The sequence below is a fragment of the Podarcis filfolensis genome, assembly GCF_964270895.1.
Source record: "Podarcis filfolensis genome assembly, chromosome: 11".
In the NCBI taxonomy this organism is placed as follows: Eukaryota; Metazoa; Chordata; class Lepidosauria; order Squamata; family Lacertidae; genus Podarcis; species Podarcis filfolensis.
This window is the reverse complement of record NC_139613.1, coordinates 30,708,729-30,729,158: the sequence shown is the minus strand read 5'-3', so window position 1 is coordinate 30,729,158 and position 20,430 is coordinate 30,708,729. Positions and strand designations below refer to the sequence as shown.

The 20,430-nt window shown below is 38.1% G+C and overlaps 1 protein-coding gene across 10 annotated transcripts in view; it reads left to right on the top strand.

Moving 5' to 3' along the window:
• SSBP2 (single stranded DNA binding protein 2) overlaps window positions 1-20,430 on the top strand; it is a 118,878-nt gene that overhangs the window by 78,798 nt on the left and 19,650 nt on the right. For 6 of the 10 annotated variants that reach the window (XM_083577435.1, XM_083577433.1, XM_083577436.1 and 3 more), the window contains 3 exons: window positions 16,048-16,107; window positions 17,214-17,280; window positions 18,272-18,342. In XM_083577435.1, the coding sequence (XP_083433561.1) occupies window positions 16,048-16,107; window positions 17,214-17,280; window positions 18,272-18,342 (198 nt within the window). Of the gene's footprint in view, window positions 1-13,588; window positions 13,673-16,047; window positions 16,108-17,213; window positions 17,281-18,271; window positions 18,343-20,430 lie in introns of all 10 variants that reach the window. The other 4 variants (XM_083577430.1, XM_083577432.1, XM_083577439.1 and 1 more) reach the window with 1 other exon arrangement.

Below are 20,430 nucleotides of genomic sequence, written 5' to 3'. Positions count from 1 at the left end.
TCAAATTGTTGGTCACTTACCCAGGAGTAAAGAGACCTACTCTGGGCTTATTCTTGGGAATTACATTGCAACAAAGAACAAAGTTAACATAGAAGGGAGCTTTTCTCTATTAGATACAGATTGTTGAAATTTAACACCAGGAGGTTATGTTTCTACCAGTGCAATTTGTATGAGATAGATGGCAAGGATTATAGTTTTCAGCTGCCTTTTTGGTGACTTTTTCAGTGTCTCAGTGGTGTTGTTTAAAGTATGTTTATAAAATTGTGTTGTTGATTGTGGTTGGTGGCCTTTTTGGATAATAGAGTTAATCTTTATATTGGTTATGCTATTTTTACTTAAAGTTGCACTGTTGGGTGGATTTTAGCATTGTTTAATTATATTTATATATTTTGATGATTTCAATTCTTTAAAAAGTGTTTCATGGGAGTTGTTCAACTAGATATATAGCATTTTAATTTTTTAGTAATGCCCATGCCACTCAAAATGCACGAGGCCTAATAAAACCACTTTTTTCAGTGCACCTTGTAGGCATCTGTCTTTGCTGCTTTGGTGTTAATACTTCTCTCCTCCTTTCCTTATTATTTTTAAATGATCTGATTTTAAAAGAGAATTGGAATTTAATTCAAACATATTGAAGACTACACTTAAATGCTTTTCAAATTGAATCATCACTACTTTTTTCCATTGGAAAAAGTATCTTACCTTAGGTAAAGCGTCATAACTAAATGCAATGCAGAACATGGGTCTGGTTCACACATCACACTCAACCATGATTTGGCATAATGTACAAGAGCAGGAATGACTGGTGGTGAGCCTTGGGTTCACCAGCCCTCTCGTCTTCTCTTCCTCGTTTGTTTTAAACTTAACATAGTTAATAATAACCATAATTTATTGGTCCAGATGACATGACAAGCCACAGATGAGCAAAAACAGAGCTTCCGAAATTCTTCTGGCCACGTGGGTAGACAATGGGATGGAGACCATACAAACTGGATGTTTACTATTGCTTGTTCCTGCTTGTGTTGTGTCACATTAAAACATTCAGTGTGGTGTGGGTACATGAATGCAGCCATGGTAGAAGTACTAGACATGGCACAAGGGTTTCAGACAGGAGTCTTTCCTGGAAGATGCTGGGGACTGAAGCAATGACCTTCTGCATGCAAACCATTTGCTCTACCTCAGCCTGTGATATTTTGCTAGAACATTGTCATTCCCTAATGTAGTTTAACCCCTTTTAATTGAACACAGAATTGTTCTAGCGCTGCTCAGTCCTTAGCTGCAGTTAATGAGCTAGCATGACAGACACACCACTCTCCCTTTCCCACACATATAAAATAATGAGCGGCATAGGTCCCCTATGCAGAGCAATATACACAACAACAATAATAAAGCTGTAGTCAGACTTGAAGGACTTATTGGAACTGTTCCAAATTGTCTTAGGGAAATCTTCTCTCCTGCCACCCAGAACAAAATTGGAACTGTTTTCACATTAGGTTTGACTCACTGTCTAAACACAGTTCTACAAAGTTCTGTCACTGCTAGTGGTGCAACAATAAAACGGCTAGCACACTTGCAAAACTAAGCAGGGTCCGATATGGTTTCAAATTGAATGGAGGACAAATTGGGATTCCTGCATTGTAGGGGGTTGATGATCCTTGGGTTCCCTTCCAACTTTACGATTCTGTGATTTGAGCTGCATATTTCAAGGCTTCCGGTTCCACTCTGCCTTCATGGTGGCAGACCCCACGACAGCGGGGCATCATTGGCGAAGGAAAAACAAGGATGATTGAGGGTAATTATACTTGAAAATTTTCCCCAGGGACAGAGGAGAGTGGGGTTCTCTTGCAGTTCATCTCAGTACCTGGCTCTCACTCTGGCATGAAATGGAGGGGGCAGGGAGTCGCTGTGTGCAGAAGTACTTTGCCTGCTGAAAACCCTCCAACACTGCCATTAAGAAGCAGAGGTTCTCCTGTTAATTAGAGCTTAATTGGACTAAAGTACAGATGTGTGCTAGAAGAGATGAGATCACAAACTACAGAACAAAACCAACTGCGAGGACTTTAAGTTCTGAACTTGATAAGACTTCATTCGTTGCAAAAGACATGGAGGGGGGAGCCTACGGTTTCTTTATTTAAAGTTTTTTTCTCTACATTTATGATTTGGCAACCCTCCTCTGAGTGTTAGTTCAAATTATATTTGTACACACGAGGATGGAAGAAATTGGATTATAGATATGGAATATAACATTAAACGGAACTGTGTGTGTAGGAAAAAGGGAAGGAAACACTATTTTGCAAAAGGTTTACAATGGAAACTTAGAGCTGACTCTTCCCCATCCTTTATTATTTATGGAGTGAACTGAATAATACTAAGAAGACTTGGAATTTAATTTAATTGGTAGTATAATTGCTTATATATCTTCAGTTGGAAGGAAAGATGAAAGGAGTCTGTGAACTTGCCAAGGAACTGATAAGGTTCATTACTGAGTGATCTGCAGACTGCTCTTCTTCCCAGGCTGAGAGGGAAAAAACAGATTATTTATTGGGGCAGAGTGATTTTTGCAGCTGTTGTTAAAGTCGCAAAACAACAAAGCATAGGACAGAGCAATGGAGAAATTTCTGGAACAACAATGGGATATCAGCTCCGCCCAAGGCATGATGGATAACAGCAACAACTGGGGGAAAGAAAGACATAACATCTTACAAGGACAGGAAGAAACACCACAGACAGAATAATTGCCACACACAGGAAGAACAAGGATTGAGTTTGAGTTCCTCACTTGTAGTTTTATAAATCATTTAATATGTTAACACGAATAGAAGTTATTAATATTGTTGTATAAGGGATTATTATTATTACTTGGGATGTAATGAAAATTATTAAGATTTTGGAACACAGAAATCAAGCAAATAATTAAGCCATCAGTTCTAGCATGAGGGGGGCCACTTTATCTAAATTACATAATTTGATATTTGAACGATTGGTATTAATAATTGTATTATAAATGGGTATTGTTATAATGAGACTATTATTGGATTGTAAATGAAAACTAATAAAAATTATTATTAAAAAAATCTGCATATTTCAAGACACTCATCATTTCTGAAAACAAATGAATCTAAAGGGGCATTGCCATATTACAGGGATCTATTGTCTAAATAAGTTTACCTTTTCTTTCCTAATATATTGATCAATATAACAGTTAAGACCATAAAATTATGCACTCATTCTGTTTGAGGAAACTGTAATAGACAACAAAGGGAAAAAAGTTTTCACCAGAAAATACCAACTTTGAAGAAACTGGTAGATGCCAGTGGCACTGAAAGGTACATAAAAGAACATATGGGCTATATAAAGCTGAGTAAAGTATTGGTCATCAGGAAGGTGCAATGGGTCTCTTATGATAGTCAATTTTAATAATAGGCTAGTTCAGAAACAATGTTTCCAGCATAGTTAAAGGGGAGATGTCACCATGTATTTTATTTTAATGTATTTTTAATCTCCTGTTGGAAGCCGCCCAGATTGGCCGGGGAAACCCAGCCAGATTGGCAAGGTATAAGTAAATAATAGTAATAATAATAATAATTAATAAAAAATTAATGGAAATTATTGTGAGCTCCCTGACTGACAAAAGGTAATACCTCATGATTTTTTTTGGAATAGAAAGTAGTTTTCAGAAATGTATTCCAGGGAACCCTAGGATTCCTTAGAAGTTCAATAAGAAGGTGGACAAACTTTTTGCAGTGGCAGCTAGCTCACAGTTATCAACCTTCCCTGGTGATGTGTTGCTAAAGAAGTGTTGGATATTCTTTAAACTTCCCTCTCAATTTGCACAGGTCTCACCGGTGCTGTCTGTACTGTGCCCTAAATTGTAGGTGTGTAGCAGAAATCTTGGCAGCATCTTAGGTTTCTGTGGCACACATTCTCATCAGGTTTCTGCATACAGAGCTAATTTTGAGTGCAGTTTGAAATTTCCACAAGCATATGCAAAGAAAATAGCTATTCCGCATGTGGATTCCTATTTCACATAACTAGCTGTGCTCATTGCTTTGTGTATTGCTTGCATATTTGCATACAGAGCTGTACAAGTGACCTTTGAATCATGACACCCAACTGTTGGACAGAATTGGCCAAATACTTTTAGACTGCATATCCTTAATTGCTATTATTTTTTATTACTAACTTGAAGTGTTAGGCACTTAACAGACTCTCCTAACCACTTACTGCAACTTCCATGTTCTTTACTTTCTTGAATAGTAAGACATACTAGGTTTATTTCTGAAAGAAGTTATTGAAGACTCACTATGTGACTATACCGGGATGCGGGTGGCGCTGTGGGTAAAACCTCAGTGCCTAGGACTTGCCGATCATATGGTCGGCAGTTCGAATCCCTGCGGCGGGGTGAGCTCCCATCTTTCGGTCCCAGCTCCTGCCCACCTAGCAGTTCGAAAGCACCCCTAAGTGCAAGTAGATAAATAGGTACCGCTTTATAGTGGGAAGGTAAACGGCGTTTCCGTGTGCTGCGCTGGTGCTGGCTCGCCAGAGCAGCTTCGTCACGCTGGCCACATGACCCGGAAGTGTCTGCGGACAGCGCTGGCTCCCGGCCTCTTAAGTGAGATGAGCGCACAACCCTAGAGTCGGACACGACTGGCCCGTACGGGCAAGGGTACCTTTACCTTGTGACTATAGTACCTTTACCTTGTGACTATAGTGACAAATATATAGGTAGCAAAGAACAAGCAGCCACACACATAGTGCTGGCTTTAAAGTAGTGATGGCATTCATCTCCCTTTTCCCTCCAACATAAAGATCACATAAACAAGAAGGTTGCTTCTTACCAACCAGCAGCAGGAAGATTTTTTCCTGTGCGCAGGATCCCTACCACCTTAATACACAAGAGCATAAACCCATGGAAAAAGGGAGTGAGACTGTTCCATTGAGAACCTTTGTGTTGAATTGCATTTATAAGAGAGGGAAAAGTAGAGGAAGAAATGAGCTGGAATGAGCCACAGGAGAAGCGAGACATCTGGGGCCATCATTTTTAGAGATGCTGAGCTTGCACAAGTAGTTCATAGTTCTGATGCTCAACACATGAGGGAAAAAGAATCACTGAAGGAAACATTTTCAGGCATTAGGGATTGCAGTCTCCTGCTATATGTGCTGTTGGCTTTGAGTCTAGGACGTTGTAAACTAGTGTGTGTGGGGAATTCATGCTGGGGCAAAAATACTGAAACCGATTTCCATGTTTGTTTTCTGTGGCTGCTACAAAAAAGCCATTTCCTGTTCTAGTACCTCTGTCATTTTTGCCATAAGGGGCAGCCTGTGCCAATGTGCAAATGCTACACTTTGGACCATAGGATGCAGTACAGAATCTAAATATCATTCTTCACAGCAGGCACCACCAAAACAGATAGAAGCTTTCAGTTGTGGCTAATATGTAATATGTGAATGAGCATCAAGTGTAATCAGTATGTGATGTTGCCACATGGCTGCCCTAGCCAGTGGTTCTATATTTAGTTCTTTCCTGGTGCTTCCAAGCCTCATGTTGACAGGTATGCGCTGAAGGGCAGGGGCCAGGAATATTGGCAGCTTCCACACCACATGGTGCAAACTGCTTAAATTTCACCTGTGGAAGGGAATCTTGTAGTTGTACTAACCACATTGTATATGCTTAGCAGTATATGGCCTGTTTCATGGGTTATTCAATAGCTTTGGGTTATAATTCCAAACACCGTCAGGAGTAAGCCCCATTTAACACAATGGATTTTATTTCTGAGTAGGATTGCTCTGTAAGGATTTTTTTAAAAAAGAGAAACAAATAGAAATAAGGCAGAACTGGGCTAAACAAAAACTACTCATCCAGCTATTTATCTCAATTTCAAAACCCATGTCCATTATTTGACTTCGGGGGTGGCAAAAGTTCCTATTGAAATTGGTGTTTGAAATAACTGCAGTGGAATTGTGCCTCATTGCACGGTGTGTGCATGTCTCCCGATTTGCTCTCTTGGTACATGTGGATTTGCTTATGCTTACGACAGGTAGTGATATAACCTCATCATGTGTCAGGAGGCAATGCCACAATGCTTCCAGTATAGAACTTTATTGATTACATAATAACACATAATGTTATTAATAGAAGTCATTGCTAGTCACAGCGACATTGGAGGCAGCAGCAGCAGCAGGGGCAACGGCTTGCCATTTGAGGAATTTCCTTTAAACAAAGGACTTTCTCAAAAAGAACTCTTGAAAATACCTGTGATACTGCAATATTGATGAGGAACACACTTGATTCTGAGCAGTACTAGGTAGAATGGAAATAGTTGCAATTAACGAAACCGAAAGATGGCAAATTGGCACCACTAGGTGAAGCACATGGTATGATGACACAACATATCACTGTGGTAGCACCCCAATTGTAGAATATCCTTACCCTGCCTTCTGGGGTGAAACTGATACCCACATTATTTACTTTTTAGAGGCAGTGGAACATACCTCTTTCCATTGTCTTTTACAGGGGTTTGATACAATTTATCCAGCTGGAGGTTAATGGATGTCTGTCTGCCCTTTTAAGAAGATAGCACAATGTTTTACTTGTTGTTATTTTATGTTGTCTCTCTTTGGGATCGTGAATAGATGAAGAGTGGAATAGAAATGGAAATGAATGAATAAAAATGAATAGAAAATACTCCCGTGTAATAGCCAGTTGTGCATTCCTTCTAAAGATTTCCGAGAATCAGATTTTAGCCACTTTTAAAATAATAATTATATCTGTCTGTCTGTCTATCTATCTATCTATCTATCTATCTATCTATCTATCTATCTATCTATCTATCTATCTATATTAGCCACTTTAAAAGAGAATATTGAAAAGGCCGATAGCTTTCTGTTTTAGAAAATTTACCTGTTAGTGATTAGGACTGGGTTTAAATAGATTTCATTTGCTCCCAGATGTGTCTGCTGCTGGACAGTGTCTGCCTTCCAAGCATTAGTCCAAATCTGGTGTTAGAGCAGTCATATATTTGTATGTGCAATTACTATTGTTCACGTTGTTTGCTGGTAATGCTTATTGCAGTACCTGAGCCTCAAACTCTTGACCTATCTTTATTTGGCCCAACCCTCAGTGATGCATGACTGGAAAATGGATAGGGGAGAAGGCAATATTTATCTGGTGGCAGTTCTTCTGCCTTCTGTGGTGCCTCAACCTGGGGGTGCATTTTGGAGGTACAGGGAGCTGCTACTGGAAGGGAGAACTGAAAAGCTCCTGCACATGAGCTAAACACTGCCTGTGGTGCTCTGGAGCCAGCACACAGATTTCCACCCCTCCTTCCCCAAGTCAAGTCATGCAGAGAATAGAACACAGTTCATATTTAACTCACCAGGGAGATGCTGTAAGGATGTTAACTCTTGAAGCTCTGAGAGAAAGATTTTCTCAGATACTCAGAGGCAAATAACCAGTGGCTAAACTTCTGCTAGTGACTGATTAAAATTAATGTTGGTGCAATAGCTAGAACATATAAGAAATGTGAAAACGGTAATAACTGCATGATTGCTTTGTTATGTGGACAGTTTCTTGATGTATTATGGGGTATATTAACAGAATTTAAAATTGCCGAATTATCAGGTGTTGTTACCAGTGCCATTCTTATATGATAGTACAGTGATGAGAAAATTTGTTGATGGCTAGTTTCAAAGTCACATTTTATATGCTGTTCTTATGTAAAAGCTTGTGGAAATGAGTATATGAAGTATATAAGATTATCTTGCCATCTAGTGGCTACTGTATTCCCTGCATTTTCACTTAACGGTTGGTTGGTATTGGGATTGAAGTGTAGTTTATCTAGTTTATAGTCATAGTGTATGTAAGATACAATTACATGTTAAGGAAGGATTTCAAAACACCATAAAGTCAATGTGAGATTTTCTATTTTTTTGTGGCATATTGAGTACAGTAAGTTACAACAGCCCTATTGCCACATTATTGTTGTTGATACAAATTACTAAATGCAAGACTTATTACCAGTTCAATTTTCTTTCTGATTAAAATGGGTTGAATAGAATATATTAATAAAATAATCTTAAATATTAATGAGTGGCTTTAAAATGATTAGCTTTTCTTCAGATTCTAGTCTACAAAGGATCTTGAAGTTGTATGTATTGTAAGTTACCTTGTGCTAATGATATTAATAGCTTTTGCAACTTACATATAGAATGTGGAATTATTTCAGAAAAGATCTATTTGTCTGTCTCGAATGCTGTCCTCTTCAGAGTCAGCGAAGGAAATGTTCCTGGTATTTTCTATGTGGTTCACGCATAGAGACCCTCGCATCCGCATTTGTCTCAGTGACCAGAGTTCTTTCCTTCAACTCCATACCTGGGAACTTCTGGAAAGCTTGTGAAAACATATTGTGATTCTCTCCTCATTTTGGTGACAGAATGAAGTGCCCTGAACTTATGGAACCCAATTAATGCAGGAGACAAACTAACATTATACAGTTTCCAAATGCTGCTGTTCCCATTTGCTGGGGTTTATTGAAAAAAAAATTAATTATTTTTTTTTTAACGAGCAGATTACTTGAAGGCAGGATATCATTTTCCTGAAACAATTATTTTTATCATCTGGAAAGGCACTTGTTTCCCCTTTGCATTAATTAGCATGTCTCTGATAATCCAGTTTTGACTCATTCTCTTTGACTATTGAAAAAAATCAGTGGTATGAATCCCAGGTGTTGTGTTCTGCCCTGTGGAGAATGGGAAGGTGGTGTTTGAACCATTATGAGTAAAATTATATGGAGATCTTGAAGAGATGCTTTTTAGACAGGGAGATGACATGAAGAAGTTCACCAAGTATTTGTGTGGTATGGGTTAAAACATGGCATACAAATATATTTTGTCAAGATTATTGTGTCTGAGGCATACAGATTATACAAGTGCTTTGTAACTTGATTCACAGGCCAGTCTTAGGAGACTTTTGGGTTTTGCATTTGTTTGCTGTATGAGTTAGTGTGAGAAGACCTGAAATTCATAAAAACCATGTTGGGAATATTTTGGGAAGAAGTACTTCTGAATGGTCTTGCTGTAAGAAAGAGTTGTCTTTATTTTCATCTAAATATATATTGTGGCAGAGCTGGATTCCTTTAAAACGAGCTATGTATATGGACAGTAGTGGATTGCCAGACCTTTCATGGCCAGCAAAGGCATACGGGAGAAAAATTGCAAAGTGATTGTAGTTTAAATTAAAGTGATTCAATTAAAGTGATTCAATTCATAGTGAATTCATCCATGTTTGGCACTTTTTTGAAGCTACATTCTCTTTTAGGTTTACTACCCCTTAGGAAACACAAACTAATAAATTCCTAGATTGTTTTATTCATTCATCCTGCTGTGTTCCAAAGTTAACAGTACATAAAAATATAGGCCAACACTCAAATGAGCCATTTATTAGTTCCCCACTGTACATGAACTTGTTACAATGCATAACAGATTATTATGTGCCGCTGGAACCACAGCCACTTTCCCATTTCACACTTTCCTTCACACTTCACCTTCAAAGGTGCGCTCTTCCATTGTCTCCAAGACAGACGGATGCCAACTAATAGTTTACCATGATGTGCAGACAAGCTCACTGTCTATTAGAGGTGCATTTTAATGAAGTACTGTACATGTGTGCAGATATAAAATACAACATAAACTAAGCCAAATTTCTGAATAACCCCCAAATAGCTCTCGTGTTAGTGGATGTCCCCACTGGTGTCAGTGTTGGGGGCAGACCCACGTGCACAAGTGGTGGTCCTCCTTTGGCTTCTACAAAATTCACACTGATCAGTTCTACTTCATTTATCAGTATAACTGAATAAAGTAAAGACTTGTATTGATGACAGGCTGATTTTCTGAAGCTTATGGAGGATAAGTGGTGCTGGTGGTGTTTAAATTGGCCTTAACATGCTGTTCTATGCTCCATTGTTTTACTTAGAAAGTCCTTTAGCAAATGCAGTTGCATCAAACAATTTTAGCTTGTTTCTATGTGCTTTCAAAACAGATAATTATTTAAATTGGGCAAATGTATATAATATAATTTTCAGTTTAGAAGCAAAGCATAAATGTTTTTGTGGATTTGCATTGTATTCCTGTTGGATTTTTCCTAGTAAAGGAATCCTCTTATGATACATAAACTATTAATTTAAGCATCAGTATATAAATGCAGCCTCTTATGTAAAATTTCCTTTTAAGGTTTTAGTAACAAGAACCACAGGAGTTCAGTTTTCTAGTTTCAGAATTTAGGAACAAAGACATATTCTGAAACCAGCTTTGTCATAGAAGTGGTCCTGCTGGTTATGGGATTACTCATGGACTTTCTATTTTGCAATCGCTAGTGTGATTCGTGTTGTTATAGTATATTGTACCTTTTCAACATAGACTAGCCAGTTCTCAGACACTCAAGAGACATCTAGTGTAAAAGAACAGAATACATCGATTTCATGGAGATAACTTCAGAAAAACTAAAAACATGTTTATATAATGTACCTAAGAGTCATCTTGCATAAGCAATGGTTCGCTCTTTGATGTGAACATTGTGTGCTCCTTCCAGAATGTTCATGTGACATTCTTATTAGCAGGAAAGTCTGTTGCCACAGGAGTGCTCTATGTTCTTTTGTACATACTTTTTGTTTGGATTAGAGACTACTGTGTAATATACAAATGGTACGCATTTTTGGCACTGCAAACTGGGTAGAGAGAAGAAGAAAAATATTCTTACAAATTATGTTTAGGGCTAGGACCAGATTTCTTGGGGAAGGGGCAGTTGCTGTGGGGTTGACAGTTCCCTCTTACCCAAGCACAGGATAGAGCCCAGCCTCTATATGCTTTCTCTGCCTCCACTGCTTTTGTGGTGGTAGTAACACCACTCTGTTGCCTGCCATGTTTTAGCAGTGGATGGAAGGTGGCACTTTTGACAGGATCTAAGCTATGCTCCTTTCTGTGGTTGCCACCTGCCATCTTAAGTTACTGATTATGCAATGTCCCAGCCTATAGATTCCTATAGATTTCATTGGTCTGTAGCCCAGGGCATTAAGACTCACCTCTTTACATAGGTGTTCCCTTGATTTCTCAACCTGAGTCCTGCTGTGTTTTAATCACACTGTTTTATTGTGTATTTTAATTAAGAATATTTATATTTTAATGGTAGGTTTATATTAGTTTTTATACTTTGCAAATTACTTAGCCTACTTTGGCATGTTATTTAACATGGCAGACAGTCACCATGGATGGGAGGCAAGCTAGGCTCTTGTTCAGGAGTGGAACAGCTGCCCATTACTAGAAAAAGCATTGGGGGAAAGAGGTAAATGGCATCATGGTTGGGACAGTGAGTGGCCATTGGACTGTGCCCAACCTGGCTGGCTGTTAGTGCCAGGCCCAAGTAAGCTGAAAAAATCAAGCAGTGTAAAAGGTAGATATAGGTGTGTCTCAGTACTATTCAGAGCACAAATGATAGTGTAATGCAATTGAAGTCCTGTCAGTATGGTTGTGACCTGCACACTCACAGGTATCTCTTGCATTGTTTGATCTCTTGGCTTTGATTTAAACCTTTTCCTCCTCTCTGTTCCTAGCCACTGCAATTTACTACAGCATTTTTGCTTTACCTTCTGTTACTAAGATACCCAAGGCAGCTATCACAATTTACTATTTTACTGTCATCATAACATAGTAAAAAAAAATGCTTTTTTTGGTAATTAGATATAATTTATTTTTACTTATTTCTTATGACCCCTGCTTTAGCAGTAACATTAGCGAGGAAGATGACATCCACACTGTCAGTGTCTGTAATATCTAACATCCTGTTCAATATTATTTTTGGAATCACGTTTTCACAATTTCTTGAACCATCATCAGTCAAAAAATTGAGAAGAGCATATTTTCCCAAAATCCACACCAAAGAAGACATTCTCCTCCCCTGCAGTAGTGTTCACAGAATTGTTAAAGCAAATTTGCATCCTATAATAAAATCTTGGAATTAATTTTTCGTGGCACCCTGCTGCAGCCATGTGTTTTGAAGAAGAGTGTCATAAGTAAAACTAATTTCTTATTGTTAATGAGTGAGCTAAAAGCCCATATATGTTATACTAGAAAACTTTCAATCCCTGCTGTAGAGTTAGTACTATCAGAGTAGTACAAGCCTTACAGATTGAGTGTTCACCCTTCACCCTGCTTTTTCTCACATCTGGCCAGCACTGATGAGATGTAGTCCTTATCCCTCTACTTCCTTTCCTTTAAGCTATTCTATCGTGGAAAATGTACAAGTATTTCCCCCACACAAATAGCTCACTCAGTAGAGCACGAGACTGTTAATCTCAGGGGCATGGTTTGAGCCCCACATTAGGTTAAAGATTACTGCATTGGAGGGGGTTGGACTAGATGACCCTGGTGGTCCCTTCCAACTCTACAATCCTAGGATTCATTTGTATGGAGCTGTGTGTCCTCCTTCTTTGCTCACAGTTTTCAGAGTCCTGTTGTAGGCAGCTTGATTGCTCTTGTGACATTTGTAACTTCCTGCTGCCTGTTATTGTTTTACTAATCTTGGGTTTGTATGTCAGCCTCCTAAAGCTCTGTTGCTTCTGCCAAAACACTACCTAAAAGTCAGTTTTTAAATATTGGAAACTGTTTTCTGTTTTCTATAGGTTCTGGTCCTAAATGTTTTGTGGTGGTGGTGGTGGTGGTGGTGGTGTGTGTGTGTGTGTGACAGAATAACATTGTGTTTTGCAACGAGACTTCATATAGATGTTAGTTCATCCCATGGGATATTTGAGTAAAAAAATGAGGTTGGTGCAGTTGCAGTTCTTTTTGTATTGCCTTTTTGCAGGGGTAACACTTGAACTTCAAAATGAAGCTAATAGTTTTTATAAAACTTTTTTATTTATTATGCACAGTATGGCAAATTGGTTTAAATTCTTCGCTGTATTGATTTGGTTAAGGGTAATTTACAGGTACCTAAATTAACAAAACAAGTGTTCAGATTAAAATAATAATAATCTTCCTCCCCATCCCACACCTTACTGACATTTCACATGCTTGGATTAAACTTTTTTCTCTGTTATGAAGCACATACAGTAGATTTGATAAGTAAACAAAAGTTTTTGCCTTCAGCCAGTGAAATTCTATATTTTTGCATCTAGCATCACTGTTCAGTTTGTACAGTGGAAGTATTCCAAATTGTTTTGTCTCTTGTAGTTTGTTCTGGCCCAATCACTGGTACAAGTCTTTCCTAGTGCAAGACTGCATGTGCAATTACACTGTTAATGGGCGTCTGATATGCGTGGTCCTGCTAAATGGTTTTTAGTGGGCTAATATTTTTCATCACCATTTCTAAAGTACTCAAAATGGTGCTTGTACGCTGCACTGGAGCAAGTAGCGTGTTGAGACCCTGGATGGAACTGCCACCCAGATTCAGGTCATGTTCCATCCTGAAAAGTGTTGGAAGTTTGGAATGAAATTGGGGGAAAATAAAAAAATTAAAATTAAATAAGGAATAAAATGGGATAAATAGCCTAGGAAAAGAATGTTTCTAATCTTTCCCCCCAATTTTATTAATCCATAGGGACCTGCAGGTTCACAGCCTTCACCCCATGCACAGCCCCCCACTCACAACCCCAGCAATCCCACGATGGGACCTCATGGTCAGGTAGGAGGGTATACAAAAGCACCCATATGAAACACTTTACTTGCAACTGCCATTACAACGATAGTTTGCTCATTTCAGATTTATCATTTAACTTTTCTCTTGTCCACCTAAAGTGGTTCGTATTTTGAACCACACTTTTCCTACCCGCTGTCCCCTTTCCCCATAAATCTCACCATCTACTTAATAAATTGTGTGGTATTGTTCGTCTGTCTGTCTGCTTAGTTATTTTCCCAATACCCATGTACTTCGTAACAGCAGTTTTGGCATACAATGTGGGCCAGCAAATTTTCCGCAATAGTATTCACACATGTGAATTCTTACTACTTATCTGGTTTTCTGAAATTCCTGAATGTAGCATTTTTCATATGTTTTGGACCAACAATTGACTATTTTAAACCATTATTTGATTGACACAAATGTAATAATAGTTTGGAAATTGATGGTTTCAACTATTGTTCGTTAAGCTTGCCAAACCCTTTGATGCCAAAATGTTGGAAAATCATTTGGAATGTTTTCATATACTAATTTATTCTTATGGCACCGTTTACTTTCTTTCAAATAGGCCTAGAACCTGGCTTTGTTTTTTCAGTTCTTGAGCACATACCAGTGATCTTTAGTTGTGGTTTCTTATTCTGAGGGAAAAGTGTAGGCTTCTTATATGGGGCCATTGGGAACTAAGCAAATGAGTATTTCAAAATAGTGCCTACTTTGCGGTGTAAACATTTCCAAAATTTGGGGAGGGGGGATTTTGGAGCTATGAGATCTGTATCCATCATTTAATAGATCATGGCATTTCACAAGCTACACAATTCAGAGTTCTGTGTTGTCTAACTACAACGTGACTTACAGGCATTGTGGTACACCAGTAATAATTTAAATCAAGTACAAATCAAGTTCAGCAATAAGGCTATTTTCCTTTTTCATCGGTATCTCTTAGTATTTTGATATCAGGTAGTATTTCTGCGTGTTGTGTGTAACGTTACATAATTTTTACCTATGTAATGTTCAGAAAACATTTTAGATTATATGTCTTACTGTTTAAAGTTCTTGCTTAGAGGTTGGCAGCTGTTTAGGAAAACAGCAGTCAACCAAGGGCATTCCATATAAATAGCATGTGTTCAAGTGATATATGGGTTATTCTTGATTATTCCTTCAACTAAACACCTCTTCTTTATAATTATTTTGATCCAAAAGGCAGTATAGTGGCCTAAAACTTCTATATCTAGCTGCCTACAAAATGAGATTCCATTGCAAGTTAGCAGAGAGGCTGTTTGGGTTTAGCATGCAGTTAATGAGCAGTTTAAATAATTGAATTTAGCACCGTAGTAACCTAGCAGCAAACATCTGCTGTATTAATGTAAGAGTTTGGAAATGAAGATCTATCTGGGTCTTGCAAGTTGTATCAGTGACTCAGTTACAGAGCTCAATTTTTTATATTATATGAATATTTACAAGTTTTTATTTGCATTGTCAGTATATTGGGTTTGTAAACTTTGTCTAGATCATAATCTTTATTTTAATTCTCTTCTCTATGTGTCATGTAAACAAAGTTCCAGAGAATAATGTTCTATGTCTAGTTACAATTATATTGTGAATCCCTGAAACTGGAACATTATCAAAGATGCAGATATAGGTACTAGACTCACAGTTTTTATAGACAAGACAAAAGTCAAGAAATTGTTCTTTGAATTGCAAGTAGAGCTAAACCAAAATATTTTAAGTTTTTATGTCAAAATGTGGGTATTTGATAAGGGAGAACCTTTTGTTAAATAGTAAAGCAAGCTGCATGAAAATTCAAAGTCCTTTCCTGCTTCTCATCCAAGTTCTTGACATTAATCATAACTCAAGCAGAACTGTACAGAATCACCCCAAGTTTGGTTTTTAAGGCCACGAGGAACAGTCTAAGCCTCTGAACAAGCTCAGGAAAGCTCCTGGCCTGACTTTGCTAAAGCTTAGACACAGTCCTTTTATATGCTCTTGGTAAGCTGTGTCTTAACCTCATCCCCAGCCCTGCTTACAGTCATGTGGCCCAGAAAAGTGCTAACACAGTATGTATAAAGGGACTGTTCCTCCATTCCTAACTTGCATTACAGGATTCCTATGAGTGTAGGCACTGTTTTCTTTCAGCTCTACAAGAACTGGGTTGTAGGTCTTGCTTTTCTGAGAACAGAAGTGGTGATGCCTAGTGGCCCCAGAATGTTGATAGTCCCAGATTACAGGAATCAATAAATGTCAGTTAAGAAGTATAGTAACATCTGTCACTGCTCAAATAATTTAACGTTCTTGTTGGTTGTGAAATTAGTATCAAAGTTTTTCTAGGATTTAATTTAAAATGGCTGTATCTTTGTTCTTAATGTAGTTATTTTCTTTTGCAGCCTTTCATGTCCCCCCGATACCCAGGAGGCCCAAGGCCACCTTTAAGGATACCCAATCAGGTAACAGTCCTTTTATTAATGAATAATAATTCATTATTGCATCATTCTCTTGCAAGGGGCAAGAGAAAACTGAACCAGAAAAGTCAAAACTCTGCATACTTTCTTTTTGAGAACAATAATTTCAACAAACTCCATACATTATACAGGCATTTGACCTTGCAAATCAAATTTTATTGGAAATGCACCATATCAGCCTCTTGATTCCCAGAAGTCTAGGTCAAGAGTCTGAGGGGTTTTGTCTCTTGAACTTTTATCAGTCTGTAGCAGCAAAACAGAACAAGAAAAGAAAAAATAACTGCAGAAGTAAAGAACCAATGTTGTTTAATGTGACACTAACTTTCTTCGCAGCCTTCGGCCATGGTGGGCAAATGAAGGCATCACACACACTGTGCTTCACCGCCCCGCCCCCGGCCAATTTTTTTTTTTTGGGGGGGGGGAATTTCATTTTTTATTTGAGGCAAGACAAAGACAGCCTCCATTTAAAGAATGACAGCAGTTTACGAATTGGACCCTCTGAAAATTTCACTTTATAGATCGAGTGCACAGCAAAAAGCCTCATCTGGAAGAGCACTCAGAAGTCTGCTCAGTCAATCCTGTGGGTGGATTTTTTCATTTTATATCAGGATTCTAAAAAGCACTGCTTAATATAAGGCACGGTTACAGCACTGATTGTGTTATTTCATGTTATAAAACCTGACCAAAATTAGCATGGTTAAATACGTGCTTAATTTTCCTGTAGTTGTTCAACCAATATTCCATTGAAATCAATGGAATTTATGCAGTGTTCCTATTGAGGTTTCCAGCAATTTTTGGTTAACAAAAGGCATCTAATAACTGGGTGAACAAAGTTAAATACAATCAAAATGATAGACATGTTTGGAACTGGAAATCATTGTAGTTTGTGAAAATGTAAGGAAAGTCAGAGGTAGCTTATCTTAAAAACCTAACTCAATAAAGTACTGTTTTAATATTTTAATAATATTAAAATACTGCTTTTATATTTAATATTGCTTGGCATTTGAAACACATTGCATTTTTTTAAAAGAATAAGCCTCTCTCTGTTCATATATAATTGAACTTTTAAATGTTGGTGTTTTTATTTATAGGCACTTGGAGGTGTCCCAGGAAGTCAGCCATTATTGCCTAGTGGAATGGATCCAACACGGCAACAAGGTAATCTGCATCATCAGTAGATAACAGCATGTTGGTTCAGAAATCTTACTCTCACTTCTTAGAATGTTAAGCGATTGGAGTGACAGGCAAAAATGAACACACTTGTGGCACTGCAGGTGGGATGGTTCTGTTGTTCTTCTCATGGATGTCCTGTGGCATAGGATACAAGGGAAAAACCTTTGTAGTTCATCATCTCTTAAAGCAAAGGGAACAGCTTCTATGCTGTTCTTCTGGAGTTTAAATCATTTTACTTTTGCAGTATAAATGGAATAATGACATTCTTCATATTGAGGTCAGAATTGATGGTGATAAATAAGTATTTTTTTACCTAAAGGTCTCTGATGATTCAAATATCTTACCCATCATAGCATTTCCTTTTCCTAAGTCACCGTTGCTTAGGGATTACCCAAGAAGCTATTGCATTCTGCCCAGAATCTTGCGCTATATTCAGCAGCTACCCCGAGTTCCTAGCTGTTTTCCTTTTGAATAATTGAAATATGTAATGTAGTTATATATTATTTAGCACTGTCAGTTAAAGAATGCTTAGCAAATTGTATTAGTTGTTTTAAAATTATATAGTTCCATTATTACTTCCAGCCTCCTTTTTTGTCTAAACATAAAAGTGGAGGTTCATTCCATGACTTGTCTACAGTGAACTGGTTGTTGGGGCTGAATGCTTTATTAAGTCCGCATATGAGTTCAGCTAAAGTTCTGAAGAAAATGCTTTTTTTATTTTTAGCTAATGCAACCACTGTTGTGGCAAGCACCATCTTAGAAGAGACTCTGCCTCGGTGTTAAAGAAAGAACAATAATCTACGATGGTGCCTGCCATATGAGTGTGTGTATGATAAATATTTGCATTAACCATGATTAACAATTTGTTGGTGGGGGGAAATCTGATTTAAGAATGTGCCTCTGAATATAAAGACATTTTAATCAGCTAACCTGATTATTGAACTAAAGGTTGTACCCTAATGCATGTCTTTTCCAGGACATCCAAATATGGGTGGGCCAATGCAGAGAATGACTCCTCCGAGAGGAATGGTTCCCTTAGGACCTCAGGTATATTGCTTGTGTTGCAGTTCACATGGCCATGTATATCAAAATCCCTACTTTTCATGTGGAATTTAAAATGCAACTATTTGTAGTTGCTATGTGTAAAGGCATGACTTCCCACAGAACACCTATGCTACATCCCTGAAACCATTCCTTGCTTGGTTAGACCAAAATCCACCTAGCTCAGCTTCCTGCTTCCAACAGTGGAGTCTGGAAGCTTAAAAATAGATCATGAATAAGATCACATTTTCTGCTTGCTTGTTTGTTTGGTCTCGCCATCCTGTACTTAGAAATTATTCTACACATGGATGATTCATTTACCTATTAATTCCATGAATCATCAGGTATAGAAGCAGCATATTTCTGAGTATTAAATGCCTGGGGGAAATAGTGGCATAACCATAGTTTGTTCGGCATATCTGTGTTCACTGACTGTAGTTTTAAAAATGTGCAGTTTGTTGCAACATTCCTTTTTCTTCCACTTAACTGAAATTGCATTCAGAATAAAGCCTTTGGTATTTCTCATTTGTTTAATAGCTACATTAGCTATTTCTTGGAGAAATGCAAAATATCGTTTTTAAAAGACAGAAAACATGAAAGAAAAAAAAATTAATTAAACTTTCTAATTGATGGCCATTCACCGTCTGTTGAACCTATCCATATACAGTGGTACCTTGTTTTTTGGACATCTCCATTGCCAAAAACTTTGGTTTTTGAATGCCAAAATCCAGAAGTAAATGCTTCCGTTATCAAGTGCGCCTCAGAAGTCGAACAGTTTCCGCTTCATGTATCTGTTGTTTTTTTACCATTTTCTCTATTGAATTGGTAGGCCGCTCTTTGTGCCTCAGTTTTCTAATGTTTTGGAAGTTGAACTGTCTTCCGGAACAGATTACATTCGAAAACCGAGGTTCCACTGTAAATCTCTTCATATGTCCCTAATAATACCGAATAATTCAAGCAAGACTTACTCAGTTTTTCCTTTTTAAATATTTTTAAACCATTTGGCAAAATTGTATACTTTCACAGAAATTGTATACTTTCACAGAATCAATAATATCCAAATCCTTTCCTACAACAGTTTTAGCATAGAAACTGATTTAGTTATTTTAGCTTCAGTATTCAATAAACATCTTAGTTTCACAAGGTGGAAACTAGTGTGAATCCTCAGATTCTTCATCAGAGAAAATTGAACTGAATAGCATGAAAATCAGTCAAGCTTTTGCTGAAAGTTTTAAAAAGAGACAGTTTTTATATGTCAGTATGTGTGCATTGGGACGCGGGTGGCACTGTGGGTTAAACCACAGAGCCTAGGACTTGCCGATGAGAAGGTTGGCGGTTCAAATCCCCGCAACATGATGAGCTCCCGTTGCTTGGTCCCTGCTCCTGCCAACCTAGCAGTTCGAAAGCACGTTAAAGTGCAAGTAGATAAATAGATACCGTTCCGACGGGAAGGTAAACGGCATTTCCATGCGCTGCTCTGGTTTGCCAGAAGCGGATTAGTCCTGCTGGCCACATGACCTGGAAGCTGTATGACAGCTGCCTCGGCCAATAAAGCGAGATGAGCGCCGCAACACCAGAGTCGGTCACGACTGGACCTAATGGTCAGGGGTCCCTTTACCTTTTACTATGTGTGCATTTATTTTGATGACTTCTATTTCTGGAAGACTTCAATAAAATATGACATAGCTCCAGAAGCATGTTGTTATACATCGGCATGTCTGGAGCACATGTCCTACAACATGAGTTTGTTGACTAGACTCATCTAGGGCTCTTTGTTTTAATTTTTGTTATAATTAGAAAGTGTTATATGAGTACACTTACAAAGTAAATAGCATTGGCCACTTTTAAGAACTCAAGCCTGACTTCCCTTCTCACAACAGATTGACATGCTTTCTCTTTGAATAGTACAATTCTTATAGCTGAGAATACACACAGTCTAAGATGGTCATGTTACAGCTACGTACATTGGGTGATACCCAGTTATTCCTGTCCGCTGGTGACTTCTGCTTGTGCAACAGGACTTTCATCTCCTCCTCTCTGCAGCCCACACACATCCCAGCACATCAGCTTCAAAGGGTTGACGGATCTTATGAA